Source organism: Triturus cristatus, chromosome 8 (assembly GCF_964204655.1).
Source record: "Triturus cristatus chromosome 8, aTriCri1.1, whole genome shotgun sequence".
In the NCBI taxonomy this organism is placed as follows: Eukaryota; Metazoa; Chordata; class Amphibia; order Caudata; family Salamandridae; genus Triturus; species Triturus cristatus.
Window position 1 is genome coordinate 947748704 of NC_140591.1, and position 21070 is coordinate 947769773.

General features: G+C 45.7%; 1 protein-coding gene across 2 annotated transcripts in view; it reads right to left on the bottom strand.

Annotated features, from left to right (window-relative positions):
* PRDX4 (peroxiredoxin 4) overlaps positions 1 to 20841 on the bottom strand; it is an 89656-nt gene extending 68815 nt beyond the window's left edge. For both annotated transcript variants that reach the window (XM_085622472.1, XM_085622473.1), the window contains exons 1-2: positions 20458 to 20841; positions 5213 to 5330 (exon numbers count right to left, since the gene is read on the bottom strand). In XM_085622472.1, coding sequence (XP_085478598.1) covers positions 5213 to 5330; positions 20458 to 20677 — 338 coding nt within the window. In that variant the 5' untranslated portion in view covers positions 20678 to 20841. The remainder of the gene's footprint in view (positions 1 to 5212; positions 5331 to 20457) is intronic.
* Between the last annotated feature and the right edge of the window lie 229 nt (positions 20842 to 21070).

Below are 21070 nucleotides of genomic sequence, written 5' to 3' on the forward strand. Positions count from 1 at the left end.
CCCGACAAGCAGGCTGGATGCAAGAAGGAAAGCCTGGACAAACAAGGATAGATAAAGTGAAGAATGAAGGAGAGAATGGACAAACACACAAGGATAGATCTAACAAAGAAGCATATCTCAGATATTGAGGAGGACTGCAAACAGCATTCGAAGATATAGAAGGAGTTACTAATTGAAATGGAAAACAATCTGGGCTAAGGACAAGGACACGGAGGCCTGCTTCTGCAAATACAACTCAACAACTGGAATACCAAAGTTAGTGGGTACAGGAAAGATAGAGGACTATCTAGAGTCCACGATGGGGAACATTTTAGTTAGAGACAACTTATCCCTAGTCTTTGTGATAGAATGAGCTCATGGATAACTGGCTCTAAAACCTGTTCCTGGTGCCCCATTAAGGCGAATTATAGCCAAATTACTTAACTACAGGGGCAAGGACACTATACTTCAACGTGCCAGAGACAAAGCGCCAACACAGCATGAAAATGTCAGTATGCAAAGTTCGATGGGACTATTCTTAGAGGTATTGGGGCTTGATGTGGGTGGGGAAAGGGTTAATATGATTGGAGCGCTTTGTCACACTGGCTATACCACACACACATGGCCTGCCAGGATAGCTATAATCCACACACAATGAATAGGCTCATCAAAAAGTGATACCTATGCTTAAAATATCTTCTCACCTGGAATGTAAGGGGAATAAACGATCATTTGAAGGCTCAAAAGGTACTTGCCGACTTTAAGTGGCATTTCGTAGAAATGGCGCCGATACAAGAAACATATCTTGCTGCAGATACTACATTCACAAGTTTCTTGTCCAATCACCACTACTTTTCTTCACTTTAAATTTATTCCAGGGGTATACCAATAGTGATCAGAAGAGGGGTGCCATCTAGTCCAGTGCATATAGCTCATGATAACGGACGACATCTCCTGGTCCAGAGAAAGCTTGGCTCTGAGCACATCACTAAAGTAAAGTTGCATTGCCCTAACTTCAATGACCCTGCCTTCTTTATCAATGTTTTGGTGGAGTTTGCTACATCCAACCAGTGTACCATACTATGGACAGGCGACTAACACCACACTCCTCCCTGCACTAGGTAGCCCCACTTTTGGAGCTCACCGACATACCCTGGCACAAACTGAACTCAAAAGAACTATACAAAACACTGGTATGGTTGCAATGGTATGGTTGATATATTTCAGAAAAGTGTATTCTATAACCAAAGACTACTTGCATTACTCAACTATACACACTTCCTAATCTGGGCTAGATTTCTGGATAGGAACACAAGACACAGTGGGATGGCTGGACCACGTTAAATATTTACCACGTATACCACCTGACCATTTAACAGTATTGCTTGCACTCAACATTCAGGCTAATATACAAGCAAAGAGACCGAGCCCTAAAACACTAATGGATCAGGTGTTTTACTCAATATGTACAGCTTGCATCTTACTTCATTAAAAAAATAATTACTCAGTAGCAACATACGCTACCTTCTGGGATGCCTTCAAGGTGATGATCAGGGGTGAGTATCTCCAAGTGTCACAGGCTTCTTAAGGACCAACAGGGTGGCCCAAGAGGCTTGGAGCCAGACATTAGAAAACTTGAAAGAGAAGGTGCGATCAGCCAAGACCAGACTTTGTTAAATACTCTGAATTTAACAAGGCTAGAGTTCTGCGAGGCCATGGACAGGAGGCCACAGCTAGACTATACAGAGAGGGAGAAAGATCGGACCACACCGTTGCTGGCCTAATTAGACCACCCTAGGCTTTGGTCAATGTGATTCAGATCGAACCCCCCCCCCCCCCCCCCACCCCACCTCCTGGAGCATTCCATAAATACAAAGTTAGCCTGCACGCAATTGTAGAGTATTGTGCCGATTTTGATCCATCTAAAATAAATGCCTCTAAAGGTAGACATTCACAGTTACCTCAAAGTGATCCTTGCCTGGTTAGAGACGCATCAACAGGAGCCCCTCTGTGGCCCCATTAGGCTACCGGAGAGTAGGGGTGTGATCAAGTCTCTAAAGAACACCTCTGCCACGAGTAGCGATTGACTCCCTTCAGAGTTCGACAAAGAAAAGTCTGAAATGAGCCCCCTTCTTCGAATAAGTATATAATGAGGCATTTGAGACCAGCAGCCCCCCTTCATGATGCATTAAACAGGGCAAGCCGGCCTCCACTTATGAATAATATCATCCTCTTTCACCAATCAACATAGATAACAAGATTTTGGCTAAAATGACTACTGACGGAATATGGTCGCTTCTCTCTGCTCTGGCCCATTCAGATCAATTAGGATTCATATCCGATAGATTGTCCGATGTCAATCTCCACACTTTCTTCCCTGTAACAAATCAAATAGATACCTCCATGGAAGCAACCGTTTCTAATCACGACCAAGGCCTTCAACTTCATTGAACAGACATTCCTGCTAACAGTCATTGAACAAATGGGCATGGGGTTACTAAAATGGTGGCTTTACTATACACAGACACAACTGCTAGAATTGAGGCAAATAACATGCTTTTGCCTCCGGTGCGGATACAAAGGAGCACAAAATAGAGTTGCCCACTGTCCCTTAACCTCTTCACATTGGTAGTGGTGCCTCTGACTTGCTTTTTGCAGGAGTAGCATCACCACAGGGGAACAGAATTTGGCACATGCCGACTTAACCTCTCAATGTACGCTGATAATCACTGGGTCAAGACTGAGTGTAGGGTTCCTGACCAATAGAAGGATGAAGAAATAGCTGCTTTGGGTGCATGGTTTTGCCTCAATATTAACTGGATAGAAACAGTTCTGGTTTTGCTAACTAAAGCATATGTATAGACTACCACCATGACCGACCACTCAAAGAAAACTAAAGAAGACAGTCTCTCTCCCTCCAGCTCAGTAGAGAGCTGAATTAAGCACTTATTGATTGTTCTTCCAAACTCCTACTGGTTCCAAAATGTCCACTTGTACTCAAAAATGCCTTCTTCAGCCACTTGGACTCACTGATAGGGAGGTTGATCGGTGCTGGCAGGCAATCCCAGAGTGCATGGCTCAAATTACAAATGCTTTATGAGAAGGGTGGCTTTTCAATGTCCAATATCGAACTTTACTAAACTGAAAGCTCAGGCTAAAAATGCGCGCCAATGGTTTCTAGTCAGAGTGCTCACCTCCATCTCGAGGCAGGCCTGGTCACCCCAAATCCCTTTTGCATCACTCAGTTAGTGCAGAAACAACATCCCACCAGGGCGATATACACTGTGGGTGCACAAGATGGGCCTGGAATGGGCTAGCAACACTGACAAACACCCGGCAATCTACTCACTACATAAACCTTTGATTTTCCATCTCCCAAGTCACATCGCAGCATGGGCTATGCAAATATCCCATGAAGAGCAATTTATTAAAGTTAAAAAAAAAAAAAAAAAAATTTAAAACCACACAAACACCTGCGCCCTACGGGTCAGCTCTTAACATATGTGGTATTCTTTAACAGAAACCTTAGTACCATACCATGATGGACTCCCGTGTCTATTATTTACTACAGGGTTCAATGAAAGAAAATTTTCACAAATTTCGGAGGGAGCCCCGAGTGGGCGCTGCTATGCTCATCACTAACCCCGATAAACCCACCTGGTGTTCAGAATTTATAACTGTGCCACACTTTGAACCATGGTGACCTCACCATGAAGACCAAATGGTAAAAGGCTATGGGTCAACCTATACCATCCCTAATCCACAAAGTGAGTTTTGCTGCAAACAGATCTACCCCCAATGACAAATTTAGACTGAGTTAAAACTCCTACACAGAGCATATTACACCCCATGCAGCCTGCAACTCTAAGGCCTCAGACGACTCAAACCGCTAGAGATTTAATGCACCCAACGCTGACTGACTGCATAGGATGTGGTCTTGTCGTACAATTCATGATTATTGAACTGCAGATTGTGACATAAGGGAGATCACTCGGATTCTCGCTCTCCTTTACCCGGTGGGAATTTTGGGATGTGTCAATGCCATCCCCAAGGCATCCTGGAAACTGGTTGCACATCATTGGAGCAAGCGCCAGATACCACGAGATAGCGTTCTAAGATCATCTCCACTCACGGTAACTGGTTGAAGTAGGTCCACTTGCAACGAACACTGAAACATACGGTGACCATATGCTTCTTATGTTACTAGCATTTTTAGAACCCACATACACCACAACAGTTTCTTGGTGCTTACGTAACAGAAGTACTGTATGCTGCTAATCAGGGCTTAGTCATATACTGGTTTTAAAAGCCATGTTTTTAGCGGTTGCCTCAAGCTCATGTACCTGGGTGTAGTTTTTATCACAAGTGTCATACACGGGGGGCTGACACGGAGAATCTGGAGGCACTCATTTTCTTCTTGTTAAATTTGTGGATGGTGAGGAAGTTCATTTGGGGTCGTATTTTTGAATACAGGAAGCTGGGAAGGCCGGGTTACTTCCATGAAGGGGTTTGAAAATGATAGTGTCTTGAAGATGGTACTTTGTTCTACAGGAAGCCAGTGTAATTTTCTCATCAGGGGGGTGATGTGGCAGTGTCTGGGTTGATGGAAGGTTAATATGGCTGCCTCAGTCTGGGCAAGTTAGAGTCTGCGACTGAGGCCCTTGGGGAGACCTAGATAGAGTTGGTGCAGTTGATCCTAGAAATGACCAGGACAGTTTAACTGAACCTTGGATGAACTGAAGGGGATTAGTCAGATCGACTGATAGTGGTCTCTCCAGTAAGAGAGGATCCAATTGAGAGATGTGCCCTGCAGCCCCGCTTCATGTCCGAGATATATCTGGGTGCCCTTGCAAGTGTAACTAGCTGGCATTGCTAAATAATCCGGCTGACATGCAAAAGGGAAAAGAAAACTGAAACCAGGATACAAAAATATTAGGAGGTGGGAGGTACTTTCACCTATCAGTAGTATAAACTGCCTCACTTGGTTTCCAGTTTCTGCAAACTTTTAATCCGTAATACTGTATTGGGGAGCAGGTGGGGTCTTAAGGTATAGAGAAGAATCGTGGCACAAAAAAAGAAAGCAGGAAGTGTTCCAAAGACAGCACGTACTGGCAAAAGCAGACCTAAAATTAACAAACTAACATCTATAGCAAAACAAAGTCACTTTATTTATCATCCTTATACATAGTTTGCATTCAAAATCCATAAATACATTCATCACGGATGTACTCACAAGTCGAGGGGGTAAAAGAAGAACACTAAATATTTTCCTCGATAATCCGAAAGTTTCAGTTCCTTAAATTCTCCACTGATCACAGCCGTTCCTTCAAAATAAGGAGCTGGTTTGGAAACTGAAAACAAAAATATTATTTAGGGTGGTCAGAGTGTAACATTTCATTAGCAACAAATTACATCAGCGATACTAGAGAATGTCCATAGAGAATGTCCAACAGGACATGCAAAATAGCCACCACAAAAGATCTTGAAGTGAGACCTTCTTACATTTTTTTAGAAGCAAGGTTAAATTTGATTTGGGGGGGTGGGGATGAGAACTTTTAAATATATATGCGCATCAAGACACAAATTTCAGATTTTTAGGTACAATGGTGGGATTTTGCCATTATAATTGGTTACATGAAAAATTCTGCTACCAAGGTGGAGTTTGTGAGACAATCTAATATGAGCAGGTTTGTTGATATTCCATGCTGGAATTGCAATGTAGTTTCCCTTTGGAGAAACAAAAACGTTTTAAACTGGTGCACATGCTAGTGCGCCAGGGAGTCTGTAACAGCTACAGATTTCATGGAGTATTGGAGGAATTGTATGTCATAACCAGAGGAAAGGATTATACATGTCTCTTATTAGTACTCAGCAGCCTTTTAAAAGTTAGGGCAAATTACAAGACAGTGCATCTCCAAAACCAAATGTCTCAAACAGCTGATTACGTCAAAACATAGGATCTACCAAACCCAAAGCACAGCTCAATTTCTCTTTGAGTCCAAGAATTCCTCTTTTCATTTTCAGTACAGAAGCGCTTTTCGTTTACATTACAACACGTAGTGTTTAGGGGTGATTCTGACCCCTGCTTTTCCGTGCTACATTGGAACAGAACCAGACGAGAGGGCTTTTTCATTAGACCTTCAACTACTTTGTGCCCAAGCATTCAGGCGCAGGTATGTCTTTCAAACTACCCCATGTAGCTGAATCTCCAGTGGGTTATATGTATTAACGTCAGAAAACAGGAGAAAAAAAAAAAAACGCAAGCAAGCACTGGCAAAACCAATAGGTCAGCAGATGCAAGAGCTATTGGCTTTGTCAATATGTTTTACCCATGTTGTACATCAGCGTGGCTGCTATTCAGCATGGCTAAACGCTAGTGGAGTAAAGGAGTGCAGAGCAGAGAGATGTAGAGTGGAGCAGATTGTCGTGGAGTGGCGAAGAGGGAGTAGCGTAGAGTTATAGACCAGAGAAGTGTCGTAGAGTGATTTAGATTGGAGTGGCATAGAGCGGAATAGAATGGACTAGACTGAAGTGGCATATGGTACAGTGATGCAGAGCAGAGTAGCACAGTGCAGTGGTGAAGAGTGCTACTGCACCACCTAAGGATAAAGTGAAGAGGAATGGAAAATATTCCATTCACTTGAATACCTTTGGGACATGTTTCCGAGACACTGTCTTCTATGCTAACAACCCTGTTACAAGGAGGCTGACCGAACAGGCCCTGGATGAGGAGGTCAGAATGAAGGACTGACGTGTAAGAGGAGGAACCCAGGCAGAGTCATCTAGAGTGTCCCAAATGGGTTAAATGCCCTCAAATCTCCACCACAGACCTGCACCCGGGAATCGGAGGCCCTTTACCACCCTTGGTCCTCGATCTAGGCTTTGGTAGATAAGGTGAGCCTCTCAGTATGTGGGCAGTAGAATCTGAAAACCTTTCAACAAAAGGCAGGAAAGTAGGATCTGCTTTCATGGTTACCCCCACTTTTTGCTGGTGTCAGTGTGTCTTTTTGACTAGTCTGGCTGGGATCCTGCTAAACAGGACCCCAATAACCGTTTCCTCCCTAAATTTGACATGGTAAATACTTTGGTACCCCCACAATTGGCTACTGGTGTACCCTTGCAAGTCCCTAGTATATGGTACTAAGGTACCCAGGAATGGGAACATCGGGGGTCTTCCATGGACTGTAGCATGTATTATGCCACCCCTGAGAGACCACTCAAACTGGGCCATTGCAGCCCGTGTAAGCTGGTGCTAGCACCAATTATGACGGATAAGTTTCCTTATATCGGAGGTCACTACACTTAAAACCTATAAGTCACCCGTAAGCAGGCCTTTCAATCCTGAAGGTAGGGTTATAAGCGTGAGGGTGCCCCTGCATGAGCAGGACAGTACCTACAAACCCCAGAATCGATTCTCCAGGCTTTTTAAGTGCAGTCAGCCATTTTGATACATATAGTAGCCAAGCATCATTACGTGAAGGCTAACCATATAGTGGCTGTGCCGCATCTGGGCATGTTTGGTATCAAACAGGTTGGAATCATACCCCAACACTGCTACGGGGGGGGGGGGGGCTCCTACAGGAAGCCTCCAGTACTCCCGGTAACAGCCTATCACAGTCTGCGGCCGAATAAAGACACTATTCTTCCCTCTGGCTGCTGAGCTGAGCTCCAGAAGGGAAGGTAGAATAGTTTCCTGTCACAAGGAGGTGTTACCACCTCCCAGACAGGACATTGGAGCCAGATGGTCGACCTGTTTTTGCGGTCACAAACTGGAAATCTGCTTGTTTGAGACCGCAAAACAGGTCTGCCCAGTTTTGCAACTCGCTACGAGGAAGGGGCATGCCATGGGCATCCCTTTCAAATAGTGACTCGCAGTTCAACGCAAGATTGTTTTAAACACTCACAGTTTACCACCCATTTCAAATGGGTGATAATCCACTCCGCTTTGCGACTGGCACTCAAAATTATTTATTTATTTTTAAGAGAAGGCAGTGGTCCAACTTCTTACTCTTTAAAAAAATGAAACTAACGTTTAATTTTTCTTTTTTAAACGCCTCACGTTTTCCTTTAAGAAAAACAGGCTGCATTAATATATATTAAAAAAAAATTTAATCTTTATTTAAAAATAAGTCACAGACATGGTGGTCTGCTGACCCGAGCAGGCCACCATCCTTGGGAGTGCTAGCCATTCCTCATGGGGGGGGGGGGGGGGGGGGACGGGTGGCGCGCCTGCCTCATGAATAATAATGAGGCAGGCAATTTGCAACCCCATTAGGAATCGCATACAGTGTCTGAAGCACTGTTGTAAATTCCAATTTGCGACTCACAAATTGGAAGGGTCGTACATCTGGCTCTTAGTGTATTGGGGTGGGGGCTTGCTACCAGATTTGAAGGGCATGTTTGGTGCCCTCCTTGCATACTCTAGTTAGAACCAGTTCTGGGAGCCCTTGGCTCCTGCTCTGGGACGAAACTGGACAAAGGACATGGTAGTATCCTCCCCTCTGTCCAGCTCCTCCGCTGGGAGGGAACCCGAGTCGCCCTAACTCCTTTATTTTGGTATAAAAGAGCTTACTTGTGTGCGGGTCCTCAGATTCGTCGTGAGACAAGACTCAAGCCTGAAACCACATCACTGTTCCACAGTCTTACTTTGAGGGAAGGAGCCACTCCCCTGCATCTGCACACACCGCAACGAAGCTGACCGGTCTGCTACTCCAGACATCCCACAGACTTCTAAAGGCTCTGCAATACGGCTGGTAGTTCTGCAACTCAATGCCCGCCCTGTCCTCTCTGCAATTTTGAGGCCAGTATCCATCGTCGGAACTGCTGGGACCAAACCCCTGTGCACCGCGTCAAACTGCATGGCTTGTTAGCTCTGCTATCCAGAGATCTTAGGCTACATGAAGCTCCAGCATCTCTTCCTATCAAGAGCTTAGTCCTCACCACACCCTCTGCACCGTGGGCCTTCATCTATGGTGAGCTACTCAAGGTCCTCTTGCAACTCCTGTGCCTTTGGCATTGTGGGTCTTCCCTTGCTTTAGTTTGCTCCTGTGGTTGCTCGGACTCTTGCACTTGGTGAGTCCCTTTGATCTTGCTGGTCCCAATGTAGCTCCTTTATCGTTTTCCACATCAGTTACTGCCGTCAAGGCTTGTTGGTGCTCCCACTGACACGCTGGTTCTCTACTTCCGACAGCTCGTGCAAGGTTTCTGGTCTTTCTCAGAGTCACCTGTAGCAACAAGGTCACCATCTTCACTCCTGCATCTTCGGTGGTCATTGCTCTTCCGTGCCCCCAGGTCACCTCCGAGTGGCATAGACTGCCCCCTCTGCTTGCAGGTTTTTCTCTTCAGGAATCCATCCTTGGTTCCACCAGACTCTCAGCGGCATCTTTACTGAAGTCCTCCATTTTGGTCTACGGAGGGTTTCTTCTCCAAAACTGCAACCACGACTTTCCAATTGACTTCTATAGAGAACGCAGCTGTGTTTTCACTCTGCACACAACCTCTGTGGGGTTCCTGGGTACTTACCTTGGGTGGTACCTTGTGTCCCAAGCTCTGAGTCTCTTGGTCCAAGTCCTGACTTTGGTCGCAGTTCAGATTCCACTTGAAGTATAAGGTTTGGTCTCCCCCAGGAGACCACTGTGTATTGTGCTTACTTACCTGTTTACAATTGAAATAGTGTATTTGGTTTGATATCTCCAGGTAGGAGATATACCAATGTGTTAGTGAGTAGTGTAATAATTATACATTTTTTATAACTACACTGTATGATTCTTTTTCATTTAGCCTACACTACACAATTAGATCTGGTAAAACTACTCAACACTACTTCCGGACTAAGCCTGAAGGCTGCTCTCCACAGCTTAGGTTAATGATACTCATAAATGGATCGCTGCCTTAGAGAGGGCCTCAAAAGTACAGAAGGTACCCCAGAAGCAGTGGGTAGCTATCCTGTGGCTCTTTTGGTAGCAAAGGCAGAAAGAGAAAGTCCTCACTGTCAAGGAGAAAGATGCTGACAACTACAGTCTTTGAGTGACCTCATAGATGAGTTTGGTCACTGAGCAGTACAGTGTCAAATTTAGGGACGCAAAGAAGGCACACACCCAAGACTGGGTTGACTTTGTAGACAGTGCTATTAAGGCTCTGGAAAGCTGGCTTCGTGGAAATAATGTGCATGATTTAGAAGGATTGTACAATTTATTGATGAGGGAGCACAGCCGTAACTGCCCAAATCAGAAGCTGCACCAGTATCTGGTGGACTCTGATCTGACCTCTCCGCAAGAATTGGGGAAGAAGGCAGACAAATGGGTCTGCACCAGGGTGAAGCAGAAAAACCATGGTGGTGGAATGACCACAAGAAGCAAGATTCTTCAAAGATGCAAGCAAAGGGCGGGGACAAGGGTAAAGACAAAAAGGAGCCTCCACAAGGACCCAAAAACTCCTCTTCCTCTGGCAGGAAACCTTGGTGTTACCTATGTAAGGAGAAAACCCAGAGCAAGGGATGCCAATTGTTCCAAGACTAACACCAAAGAACCAACTACTTCTGCCCCTAAAGCAACTAGTGCCCCTAGCACCAGTACAAGTACTAGTAGTGCCCCCAAGGGATTAGTAGGGTTAACCTTGGGTTCTGAAGTGGTTTCTGGCCTAGTCAGAACTCCCACTCAGGCTGTCCTGGTCTGCTACAGTGGCATGGATTTTGCCAATTTACTTGCAGGTCCCACTAACTTGGTCAAGTACAAGCAGCCACTGTTTAATGGTCAGGAAGCTGTGGCACACAGGGGCATGGTAGCTTGCTGGGTGTCTGGGTGATTGTTGCCTTATTGGCGTCCCATTTAATAACAGCCAAGCCTCTGAACCATCATTTCCACAACAAAGCGCCAATCCCCAAAGAGGTCAGAGACGAGCTGAAAAAAATGCTGGAGCAGCAGGTTAATACACAGTTATCCCAATTTATAGAAAATAAAGGATATATTGCACTATACTCCGTGTTCCAGGAAATGGGACAATCGCCGGCGAAACCAAAGCAACGGGCATCTTAACAGCAGGCTGGAAAATTGCCCACAGAGTCTTCCTGCAGAGAAGAGCGGCAAGAAGGGAAATAGAAGGTAGCACAGGGGAAGGAGGGGGTGGGGGGATACCCCAGAGCAGCCAAAAACCTTGGATGATTATTATTAACCCGTTCCGTGCTCATGACGGAACCACTCCGTCATGAGCCACGGGCACCGTGTGCTCATGACGGAGTGGTTCCGTCATGCTGCGGCCGTTGGCGGCCGCTCCGCCCACGCGGCGCTAATTCCCCGCCTGTGCGGGCGATTAGCGCCTTGGGCGGAGTCATGACGGAACCACTCCGTCATGAGCACAGCTCGCCCGTGACTCATGACGGAGTGGTTCCGTCATGAGCACGGCACCGCCGTGCCCCCAAATACCCCCCCCCCCCCAGCGCCGCGGCGGAATTCCTGCCGCGGCGAAGGGGTTAAAGGAGAGTGGATGCAATGGTCAACGTTTTGCTTGGGAACAATTGCAGCGAAATTGACGTCCACCAATGGGAGGTGGTCATCAACAAACCCCTAGGCTAGGTGGGACACACCCCTAATGTCCATAGGTGTCTTAGAGGCCAGCCAGGGAGCAGACAAAGGTAGAGCTGAAGCTCCGGTGCTGGATACACACAATACGGACAACAACAACAAAAGTCCTGTTTTTATTATTTGCCCACGCCCACTGATAAACGCAGAAGACAACAGTGTGATAGAACTTTCCTCAGGTTTGACAGCCACGCCTTGCATGGAGTGTGTTATTCAGCGAGTCAATCTTAAAGATGTCGTTTTCCAGATCCTTCCAACTGACAGGCAACAGGGCACCTGCGACAAACACGAGCCAAAGCAGTAGATGTAGCTGGTGACCACATCGTATTGGAATCTACCCAAACCAGCACTTAAGGGGATGGAGGACTCATATAGAGGCAGTCTCAAGGTATGGGCATACCATTAAGATCAACATTAAGGACCGAGGTCGTCCAGCAGGAGGGATACAACAGACAGGTTACCCGAAACTCATTAGGAGGAGAGTATAGAAACAAGCCAGGACCGGCTTAAAGACCAAGGCAACCTGTTGTTCTCGATCAACGACACACTTGCAGCAGCCACGAATGCCCTTAACTGGCAGCCACATAAATCAGAGGTCCAAATGGACCCAATGCAAACCATAGCTTTGGCCATTGCAAACATAAGCACCAAGCTGGAAAAATGAGCCAACGTAAATGGACTGCCACTGTAGAGCCATCGTGGAGAAGTTTTCAACTCTGCTGCAAGTCTTGACAGCATTGAGTATAGATCTGAAAAATCTGAATTCAAACAATGGACTCAAAACAAATCCAGAAATTAACATTGAAATAGAGGTAACGTCTGTAAGTAACAAGGCACACGAGATGCAATCAAGACCAACGAGCTGAAGGAAAGAAGCAAGCTTAGTTGAGGACCAAGCAACAGATATTATTCAACAGAGTGCATGCAAGACAAAAATGGACAGGGCAAATAGAATCAGTAGCCCCAACACTACCAACACCAGTAATATTACCAACCGGCACCGACAGATGGGTACGACTGAAGAGAACCACAGGACTGGGAGCACTAACAACACAAGCAAGGACAACAAACCTCTGTCAAAACGTGAGAAGAAACGACTAAAGAAAAGACAAAAAATGACGAGGCAAACTCAAGCACAAAGGAGCCAGGAGCAACACCTCACGACAGAAAAGAAAATTGCCAAGAATGAAGATTTTACCAGTATAAAGCTCTTTCTAATTTTTAAAATACAGAAAAAAGGCCCACACGAGGGATACACAAGTCCACGAATTAACGTTCTCCGAGGAAGATGGGGTGTGGTTCAAACCTCCGTCCAAAATCCAGACAGAACAGAGTCTAGGCCAGCCTAAGTGGTGGCCAGGAGGAGCCCAAAATATGTCCACAGGCCCACTCAAGTGGTGACTGGCAGGAGCTCAAGACAAATGAGAGCCCTGGGTATAGACGCGTGTGAGTAGTTGGCCTTGTATATGCTGTCCACTAATTAAAGTGGGCACCTTGCACCAGTCCAAACAACCTTTATGGTGATTTAAGAGGTCAAAGATAAACTTAGAAAACTATCCAAGTAGTAGCTGTGGAGAGCAGCCTTCAGGCTTAGTCTTGAAGGAATGTTAAGCAGCTTGTTTTACCAGAATAAAATCTTATAGTATTGTTTAAATGAAAGGAGAACCACACAGTAATTATAAAAAGATGTATTTATTGATATAACACTCTAGTATGACAGTATCTCCGACACGGAGATAATCACAAAGCACTCAATACTTAAGCACAGAAATGAAAGTAAAATCGCACTAATACACAGAGGGCCCCAGGGGAGGCGGGGGAGGGGAAACCAAACCATATACTAAGAAAGGGGTATAAGAACCACGATTCGAGTTAAGACAGTGTCGAGAGGTCATAGAATTGCTGGGACTCCAAGGAACCACCCAAGGCAAGTAGATAGGGACCCCACAGAGGACGGGTGCAGTGTGGGAACACGACCGCGTGCTCCGTACAATTCAATGAGGAAGTAGCAGTTGAAGTTTTAGAGTTTAAGGAACCTTCCCAGTAGACTTCATAGAAACCCGTGGAAGATAGGAGGTTGGAGAGCCACCCAAGTTACGTATTCCAGGGAAGCAAGGTGCATAGGTTTGAAGTGGCATCGGAAACCGCCGTCGAACCCAATGGAGGACTTCGAAGAAGAGCCGCTGCTGGAAAAAAGAAAAGTGTCTGTTGTAATCCAAAGGTGAATTCTTGTCGAAGAGTACCTGAAAGTAGAGGGAACAGAGTCTGGGTCACTCAGGAGTGACTAGGGGCTAAGTAGACTAATGCCCACCGATTACGGGTGCTTCAGGTGCGTTGATGGAGTCCTTGACTCTGTAGCTGCGGAGACCAGGAGACATCGAGGACGACCAGGAGCCAGATATGAACTGTCCCACGAAGGGTGCTGAGGGGTGGGTGTCCGGCAAGAGCACCAACAAGCCTTGGCAACAGCAACCCACGCAGAAGGTCATGGATGGATACGGTTAGGACCAGCAAGGTCCAGGAGACTCACCACAGCAAGGGAAGTCAGGCAGGGGTGTGGAATTTAATAAAATATCTACTTGTCCATGGGGCAAGTTGCTTCGTAAAACTATTTGTCCTGTAACAAAATACATTTTTCCCTTTGGTGCCATGTAGTGTGGGGACAAATTATGGCAGCAATCTCATTATATAAGAGCTCCGATATAGCCTCTCCGATTATGCCAGGGCTCATACCATAGTAGTGCTTGAATACTTGCACTCCCCTTATGTTGGCACGTTTTCGCAGATCTACATACTGGTGCTGAAGGAAGTGGTAAGCAATAGTTACAGGGTTAGAATGCCCTTTTGAATCTGTGCAAACCTACTAACTTAATTGTTTTAAAGGTTTCAACAACTCTTCTCTAATATATTTTCCCATACTGAGAAATTTACTCCTGACAATGGAAGACGTTAACCTTCTTCCAGGGTTGGGGAAAAAAAGTTGATGAGGGAAAAGTGATCTTGCAAACACACAGATTTTCGCATGAGCTAATCTACACGTGCATAATTGCTCCTGCTAAAATGCAGTTCAAATATTTTCTAGAAGTACTATACTAGTTCTACTTCTATAAATTCTTGGGAATTATTGAAAGCTGTATAGCTTCCCTTTATGCAAGGACATATACCATGGGTGCACTTTTGAGACTCTCTTTAATAATTGGGCCCCTAATTTGGTCTGGCGTGGACCATGAACTTTTGCGTTTATTAAAATTCTGTGTCTCTCTCTCTCTCTGTATCAGCTAGCTTCACTGTGAGTGGCACCATTCTGCTCTTTCACAAGGAGCATATCGGCACACAAAGTAGTTTTGTTCCGTGCCAGTAACTTTTGTGGCAGTGTGCGCTTTGAGCCCAAAAACAATTTTTGCTTTTGCCAATGTTTGTTATAATAGTGAAGGCCCGGCAACTCCCACACCAATGAGGTTGTAAAAAAAACATGCCAAAACAAGTCACACATTGACAAAACTAAAAAGCTGACCACCAATTTCAGACCTACTGGCTTTTCCAATGCTTGTTTATTTTTGTTTCCCATAATCTTATTGAAACTGGTTACACTGATTTTCCATAATGAATATTTTTGGGAAATACTAGAATGCATCAACACAGGTTACTAACGATACTACAAAGAAATTGTAGCAGACATTTTACAGTAGTTTAGCTAAAATGTTTTTTCATGCTTTAGTTTTTTTTATGAAAATTTTATTTTGAAAACAAAGAATCATGAATCTTGCTTTCAAGATTCTGCAAATATTTGCATTAAATCAGAGAGGATTCTGGGAGCATTATACATAGCCTCATATTGCCAAACTTTGAAAGAGTGCGTACACATTTTTATACAGGAACCACTGTCAGTAGTGCAGTCAGAGCTTACAACATTTACTTAGAGCGCTCACCCTTAAAATAAAGGCTTTGCATTAATGAACCACAAATACAAGTTTGAACACCAGTACTGTAAACTGGCAGCCAAAGGGTTTGTGATGCAAGGGGTTGGGCCTACTTGTCCCAAAGACAAGATAATCATGAAGACTTGTTGCCCTTGACCCCAAACAATGTGTCCTGGACATAGCACTCGATGCAAGGAGGTGGAAATTCTTGGTAGGAAATGGTGCCAGAGGTTGGGGCTACTCAGAGCCCAAGGAACTTGTTCAGAAAATGCACTTGCAACCCAATGAACTTGTTCAGGAAATGCACTTGCAAATGAACGCAGTGCCCACGAGGGATTCGGACCTCAAACTTGGTGAGAGGGCAGCTTGGAACTCGAGGGACATAGAAACCCACCTCCTGTGTTGCTGAAGCCTTCGGAGTCCATAGGAGCTCAGGGTCAGCAGACCGGACAGCAGAGTTGCAGTGCCTGTGAATGCAGGGGAGTGACTCCTTCACTCCAAGGGAGATATCTTTGGTTGTCCTTGATGCTCCACAGGTCCTGCACGGATCCTGTACGGTGGACGGGCAGAGACGATGCTTCAGACTGAGAGGGAGGCGAAGTCGGGGCCAAAAGAAGTCCAGACGGTCAAAGTTCAGTGGTTTCTGGTTCAGAATCGTGTCCAGGTCGAATCGAAGGTCCTACAGCCAGGTAAGCCCTTATGTACCCACGGAAGTGGGTTGGCAAGATTTAGGGGACCCTCCCAGGGGAGAGTCTGGACAGTGGGGAAGTTACTCCCATTTCCTTTGTCCAGTTTTGCGCCAGAGAGGGAGCCAACGGCTCCCAGGACTGGTTTGAGCTGGACTATGCACAGGCACACCAAATGTGCCACTCACGCAGACTTTGTCGCTTGCAAGCGCACCCACCCAGCCCTAATGCACTAAATCCTGTCTGGGAGGTGATCACACCTCCCGGCGACAGGATGCCTATTGTTCTGCCTTCCCCTGCTCAAGCTTGGCTCAGCAGCAGGAGGGCAGAAATGTGTCTCTGGTCGGCAGCAACCATTTTGTGCTGTCCAGGACTAGAAGGCTGGTACCGGGATCACCAGGGACCCCTCGAAGCTCGCTTCTGAGGGTGGAATCATACCTCCCACACTGGTTACCGGTGTAGGGGTATGATTCCAACATGTTTGACACCAAACACAATAGGGTTTGTTTCAGCCGTTTTAGAGTTGGTCATCACACAGTCGCTTAATGCCACTCTTTATGTCGCAAATGGCTACCTCACTGACAACCCAGGAGAATGGACTCCTAAGGCTGCAGGGGTGTTCTGCTCATACAGTGGCACCCTCTCACTGAAAACCAAGTACCCTGCCCTCAGTATTGTAAAGGCCTGCTAGAGGGGTGACTTATAGGTTTTATGTGCAGTGACCCTTAGATATAGTAAACCTATATCTTAAGTAAGTGGTGCATGCACCAACTTATGCAGGCTGCAATGGCAGGCCTGTAGGTTCATTTTTTGCATGGCCTCTCACGGGTGGCACAATACATGCTTCAGCCCAAGGGAGGCCTCTGGGGTACCTACGCCCTGGGTACCATATACTAAGGACTGACAAGGGTACCCCAGTATCCAATCTGGAGCGTACCCAAGTACATAACATAACAGTTTAGGGAGAAAGCAGACTGACTGGTGTCCCGATTAGTAGGATCCCAGTCAGATTAGCTAAAAAACAGCTTAGTACCAGGCAAAAAGTAGGGAAACATGCAGACGGATCCTACCTTCCTGCAACCAGCAATAGAAGTCTCCAATAAATAGATCAGTAAACCGCTGGATGCGGTACAGTGCAAGGCCTACTCAATGGCAAATCCAAAAATGTTATTTAAATCATCAATGTATATCTCAATGGCATCCCGAAACCAGCAATTACTAAACAGACCATTGCCATTTTAGAGAAAGTGCTTTGTGAATACGCCCACGTGGACTTGATTATCACTGGGATTTCAACATCCACCACCTGAGTCCGGACAACAAATAAGACTAACCTGCTGTAAGAGCATTTAAGAACTTCCTCAGCTATTTCTAATTAAATTCAGCTCAGACCTGGACTTAGCAACATAATCCTAGGGAGTCAAACTTTTTCCCCTTTAACAATCAAACAACAATCGATTTATACCTTCATCAGGAAAAGCATGAGACACGGGATCCTAGGCTTTTGGACATACCAACATGATACAAGCGACCACGCAGAGCTCATAACAGAATTTAATCTTCAATGTGAACGTTGAGAAGAACTGGAAACCATAAGCTACACAGGAGGGTTGGAGGAGTACAAATTATTGAAGAGGATTAGATGGAACCAATTTACTGATAAAAATTGGGAGTCTTGGAATCAGGGATCAATACGGACGGGACACAGCATGTCTCCCATTTAATCTATCCAGAATTGGGCAACCTGGATTGAAGAGCTGCATGCGGTCCTGTTAACTGGGGCAAGGAAGACAGTCCACAAGATTGCGGGGGAACTCCGAACAAATCCAGAAATGAAACAAAGGACTTTAGGACAGTACCCGCACTCTCAGACAGGCGAAACAGGCATATCAAAAAACTGGCACCCCGGGGGCAGAGTGCCTATAAATCAGCCCATAGGAAGCATAAACACATAAAATGGAGAAAAAAAAAAAGTCCTGACGATTGAGAAGGAATGGATCAAGATATTGGATTTGTGCAAATACATAAAACGGAAGCAATTCTGGGAATATATAGCTAAGATGGAAAACGAAAATACGGACAGGCGAAACTTAGTTACTGCGGAAGCCTGGCTAACACATACGGCAGAAATCTACACGAGGAAGCCTGGGTGCCAAAGCAGTAGGAGGACCCCATGGACAGAACAGGTTTTAGATCATGCCAAATTCATGAGTATGGCTCGAAGGGACTTAAATGAAAATAAGTCAGATGCAAACTTGTGGCCAAAACTGTTGAGATTCCGAACTTGACACGTGGGTCGAGCCTGGTAAAGCCGGGTCAGTAAGAGGTCTGGAGGCCGCAGAACATAATCTGGCAACTGCAGGCGGGCATAGAGGGGTATGAACAGCGAGATTTCCCCCCCCCCCCCCCAAAGTTTGAGTACCAGGGCCTAGGACACATTGTGATGTATCAAGTAGACTATTTGCTCAGTCATTGATTATTAAAGGGGTGCTGCCAAATTTTAGGCCACATATTTTAGGGTTAAATTCTTGCTTACAAGAGGCGAGTCCAATTTTAATTGCCACATTTTTATACTGTGACGCTACTTGCAACGATTTTAAGTAATTATGCAATAAAAAGATACATTCATTCATACACAGGGGCCAGTGTCACAACAATGGTGACACAGAAACTTGTGTCTCCTGATCAAATCATACTTGGTCAATTTTACCAAGTGACCAATGGAAGAAATGTCAGGACTGATCATTCCTTGGCAGTTGTTAATCTCATCTGGGGAGGGGCAACTGTCCCTAAAAGAGCTGTGGTTTACTTAGACCTACATGTGGACTGTCTTTTGGCCAATGATTTAGAAACTTCAGCATGGTCTGAAGAGGAGTTCAGGACACATGCAGAGATGATGGCAATCTCTGCCAGTGCATTTGCTGTTACTAGGGCTCAGTCGAAACAGTCGGGCACTGAGGGAGCACTAGATTTAAATCACTCATTCATCCAAGTATTCACACATTTGGAAATGTTTAACAATTAATGCGGAAGCAATGTCACTTACTAAATAGACTGTCAATGCACGTTTAAGTTAAGACAAATAAACCTACACAAAGAATTGCTAAAAAAAAAAAAAAAAAAAAAAAAAAAAAACACCACACACACACACACACAACTACCAGCTACCAACAAAAACAGTGCACGTGGTGAGAAACTCCAAAGCGCTTGCAGCTGAGAATTTAAATTCGGAGTGGGGTTTGTTACACGTGTACCATTATCTTAATAGCCATTAGCTAACTGGAACAGTTTGGCTGCTCTTACAGCGATAAACACAACCCGCCTCAGACCAATGAGCTTTGCCTGACGTGTCCTTTTCAAGAGCTGGTGATCATATTTTCAAAAAACGCTCCGGTTGTTCACTGCACTATATCTAATAGCGGACTCAACAGTAGAAAAACTAAGTGTACTGCGGATATCCCCCAAATGCAACCTCTTTAGAAGGCTCCATGTCGGTCAGCAACATCGTTTGGTAGATTTATGGTATTATTCTGTTAAAAAAAACTACACCCACACGAGGTTATATTTGAACTATCCTTTTGTTTACTTTAATTTCAGTAAAGTAAACAATTGTTTAAGCGTGGAGCGTGTATGCTAGACAAGGATTCTCAACGCTAATAAAGTGGTCATGTAACGTTCTCCCCTCCAGCAGTAAACGAAGCACCGCAAGTAACACATTTAACCAGAGAAAAATATGCTTTTCAATTCAAATATACACATTTCCCGGGAGACAGTGCCGTGGGAACAAAGGAGTTATTTCAAAACCAGTGCGAGGCAGTGATTTAAATAACCAGCATAAACATAGGCAGCCCAGAGGGATTTCATGCTCGCGTTGTGTGAGACCCTAGGGAAGACTGAACTTATGGTATTTAAGGCGAGGAAACTATGATGTGAAGGACAAGACTTCTGGACAATAAACACCGAAGAACGTTTAGCACGTTATAGAACGAGCTCTTATATGAGGGATGACAGGCGTCGCGGGTTGCCGGGACAGCCCTGGACGCAGTTCCGGCAGCTCCAACCAAAGCGGTCAGAGCGGAGCTTCTCATTAAAGAGCTTATTTACAAGCCCAATGCGCCGTCGGTGCGTCACTTTTAACATGGGAAATAGTAGCGTACTGGCGGCGTAAGGGGCTTGTAAATACGCCCCTAAGTCTTTAGTGAGCTCCTCCCGTGACTTTCCTGCTATCGGCCCTACTGCATTATGGACACCGCCTGAGATGCCTCACGCACAGGAGGCTGAGGGGGTTCCACTTACTCTTTGCCTTGCTGAGGTGCAGGGAATGATCTGAAACTGGAACTCGGGTGGCCTCTCCTGGGTACACCTGACCCCCGGCATAGAAGTGGCACTCCTCGTCCACCCGGTTCGTCCTGCTTTGCGGCGGTTTCTCCTCTTCAGCAACGACACCGTAGACCAACAGCAGTAGGCAGAGGGTGATGGCAGAACAAGCCACCGGGTAACGTCTGCGCGCCTCCATAATGCAGTGCTGGCTGCTGTCCCGCCTCTCGCGGTCTTTCAGCGTCGCCGGAGAGGTGGGAGGAGATCCGCGAGCTTCTGGGACCGGGGCGGGGTGAAGCAGGCGGTCCGTGACAGGGTGGCTGACGCAGCCTTATCGTGCTGCCTTACAGACCCGCCTGCGGGGAGAAGAGAGCGTTAGCGCCGATTTTGAATAAACGTATACCAACGCACTAAAATATAGGAGGCCTTCAAGAGGGGCGTTTAAAACCCACATCATTTTAAAGTAAATTGTTCAACTAATCATTCGTCTATTCTGTAGTCCCATATGGTCAGTCTGGTGGCTACAGACATCGATTGGCCAAAATACCCGGGATAGTAAAATTCACATCAGACCTCCTATTACCCCAATACA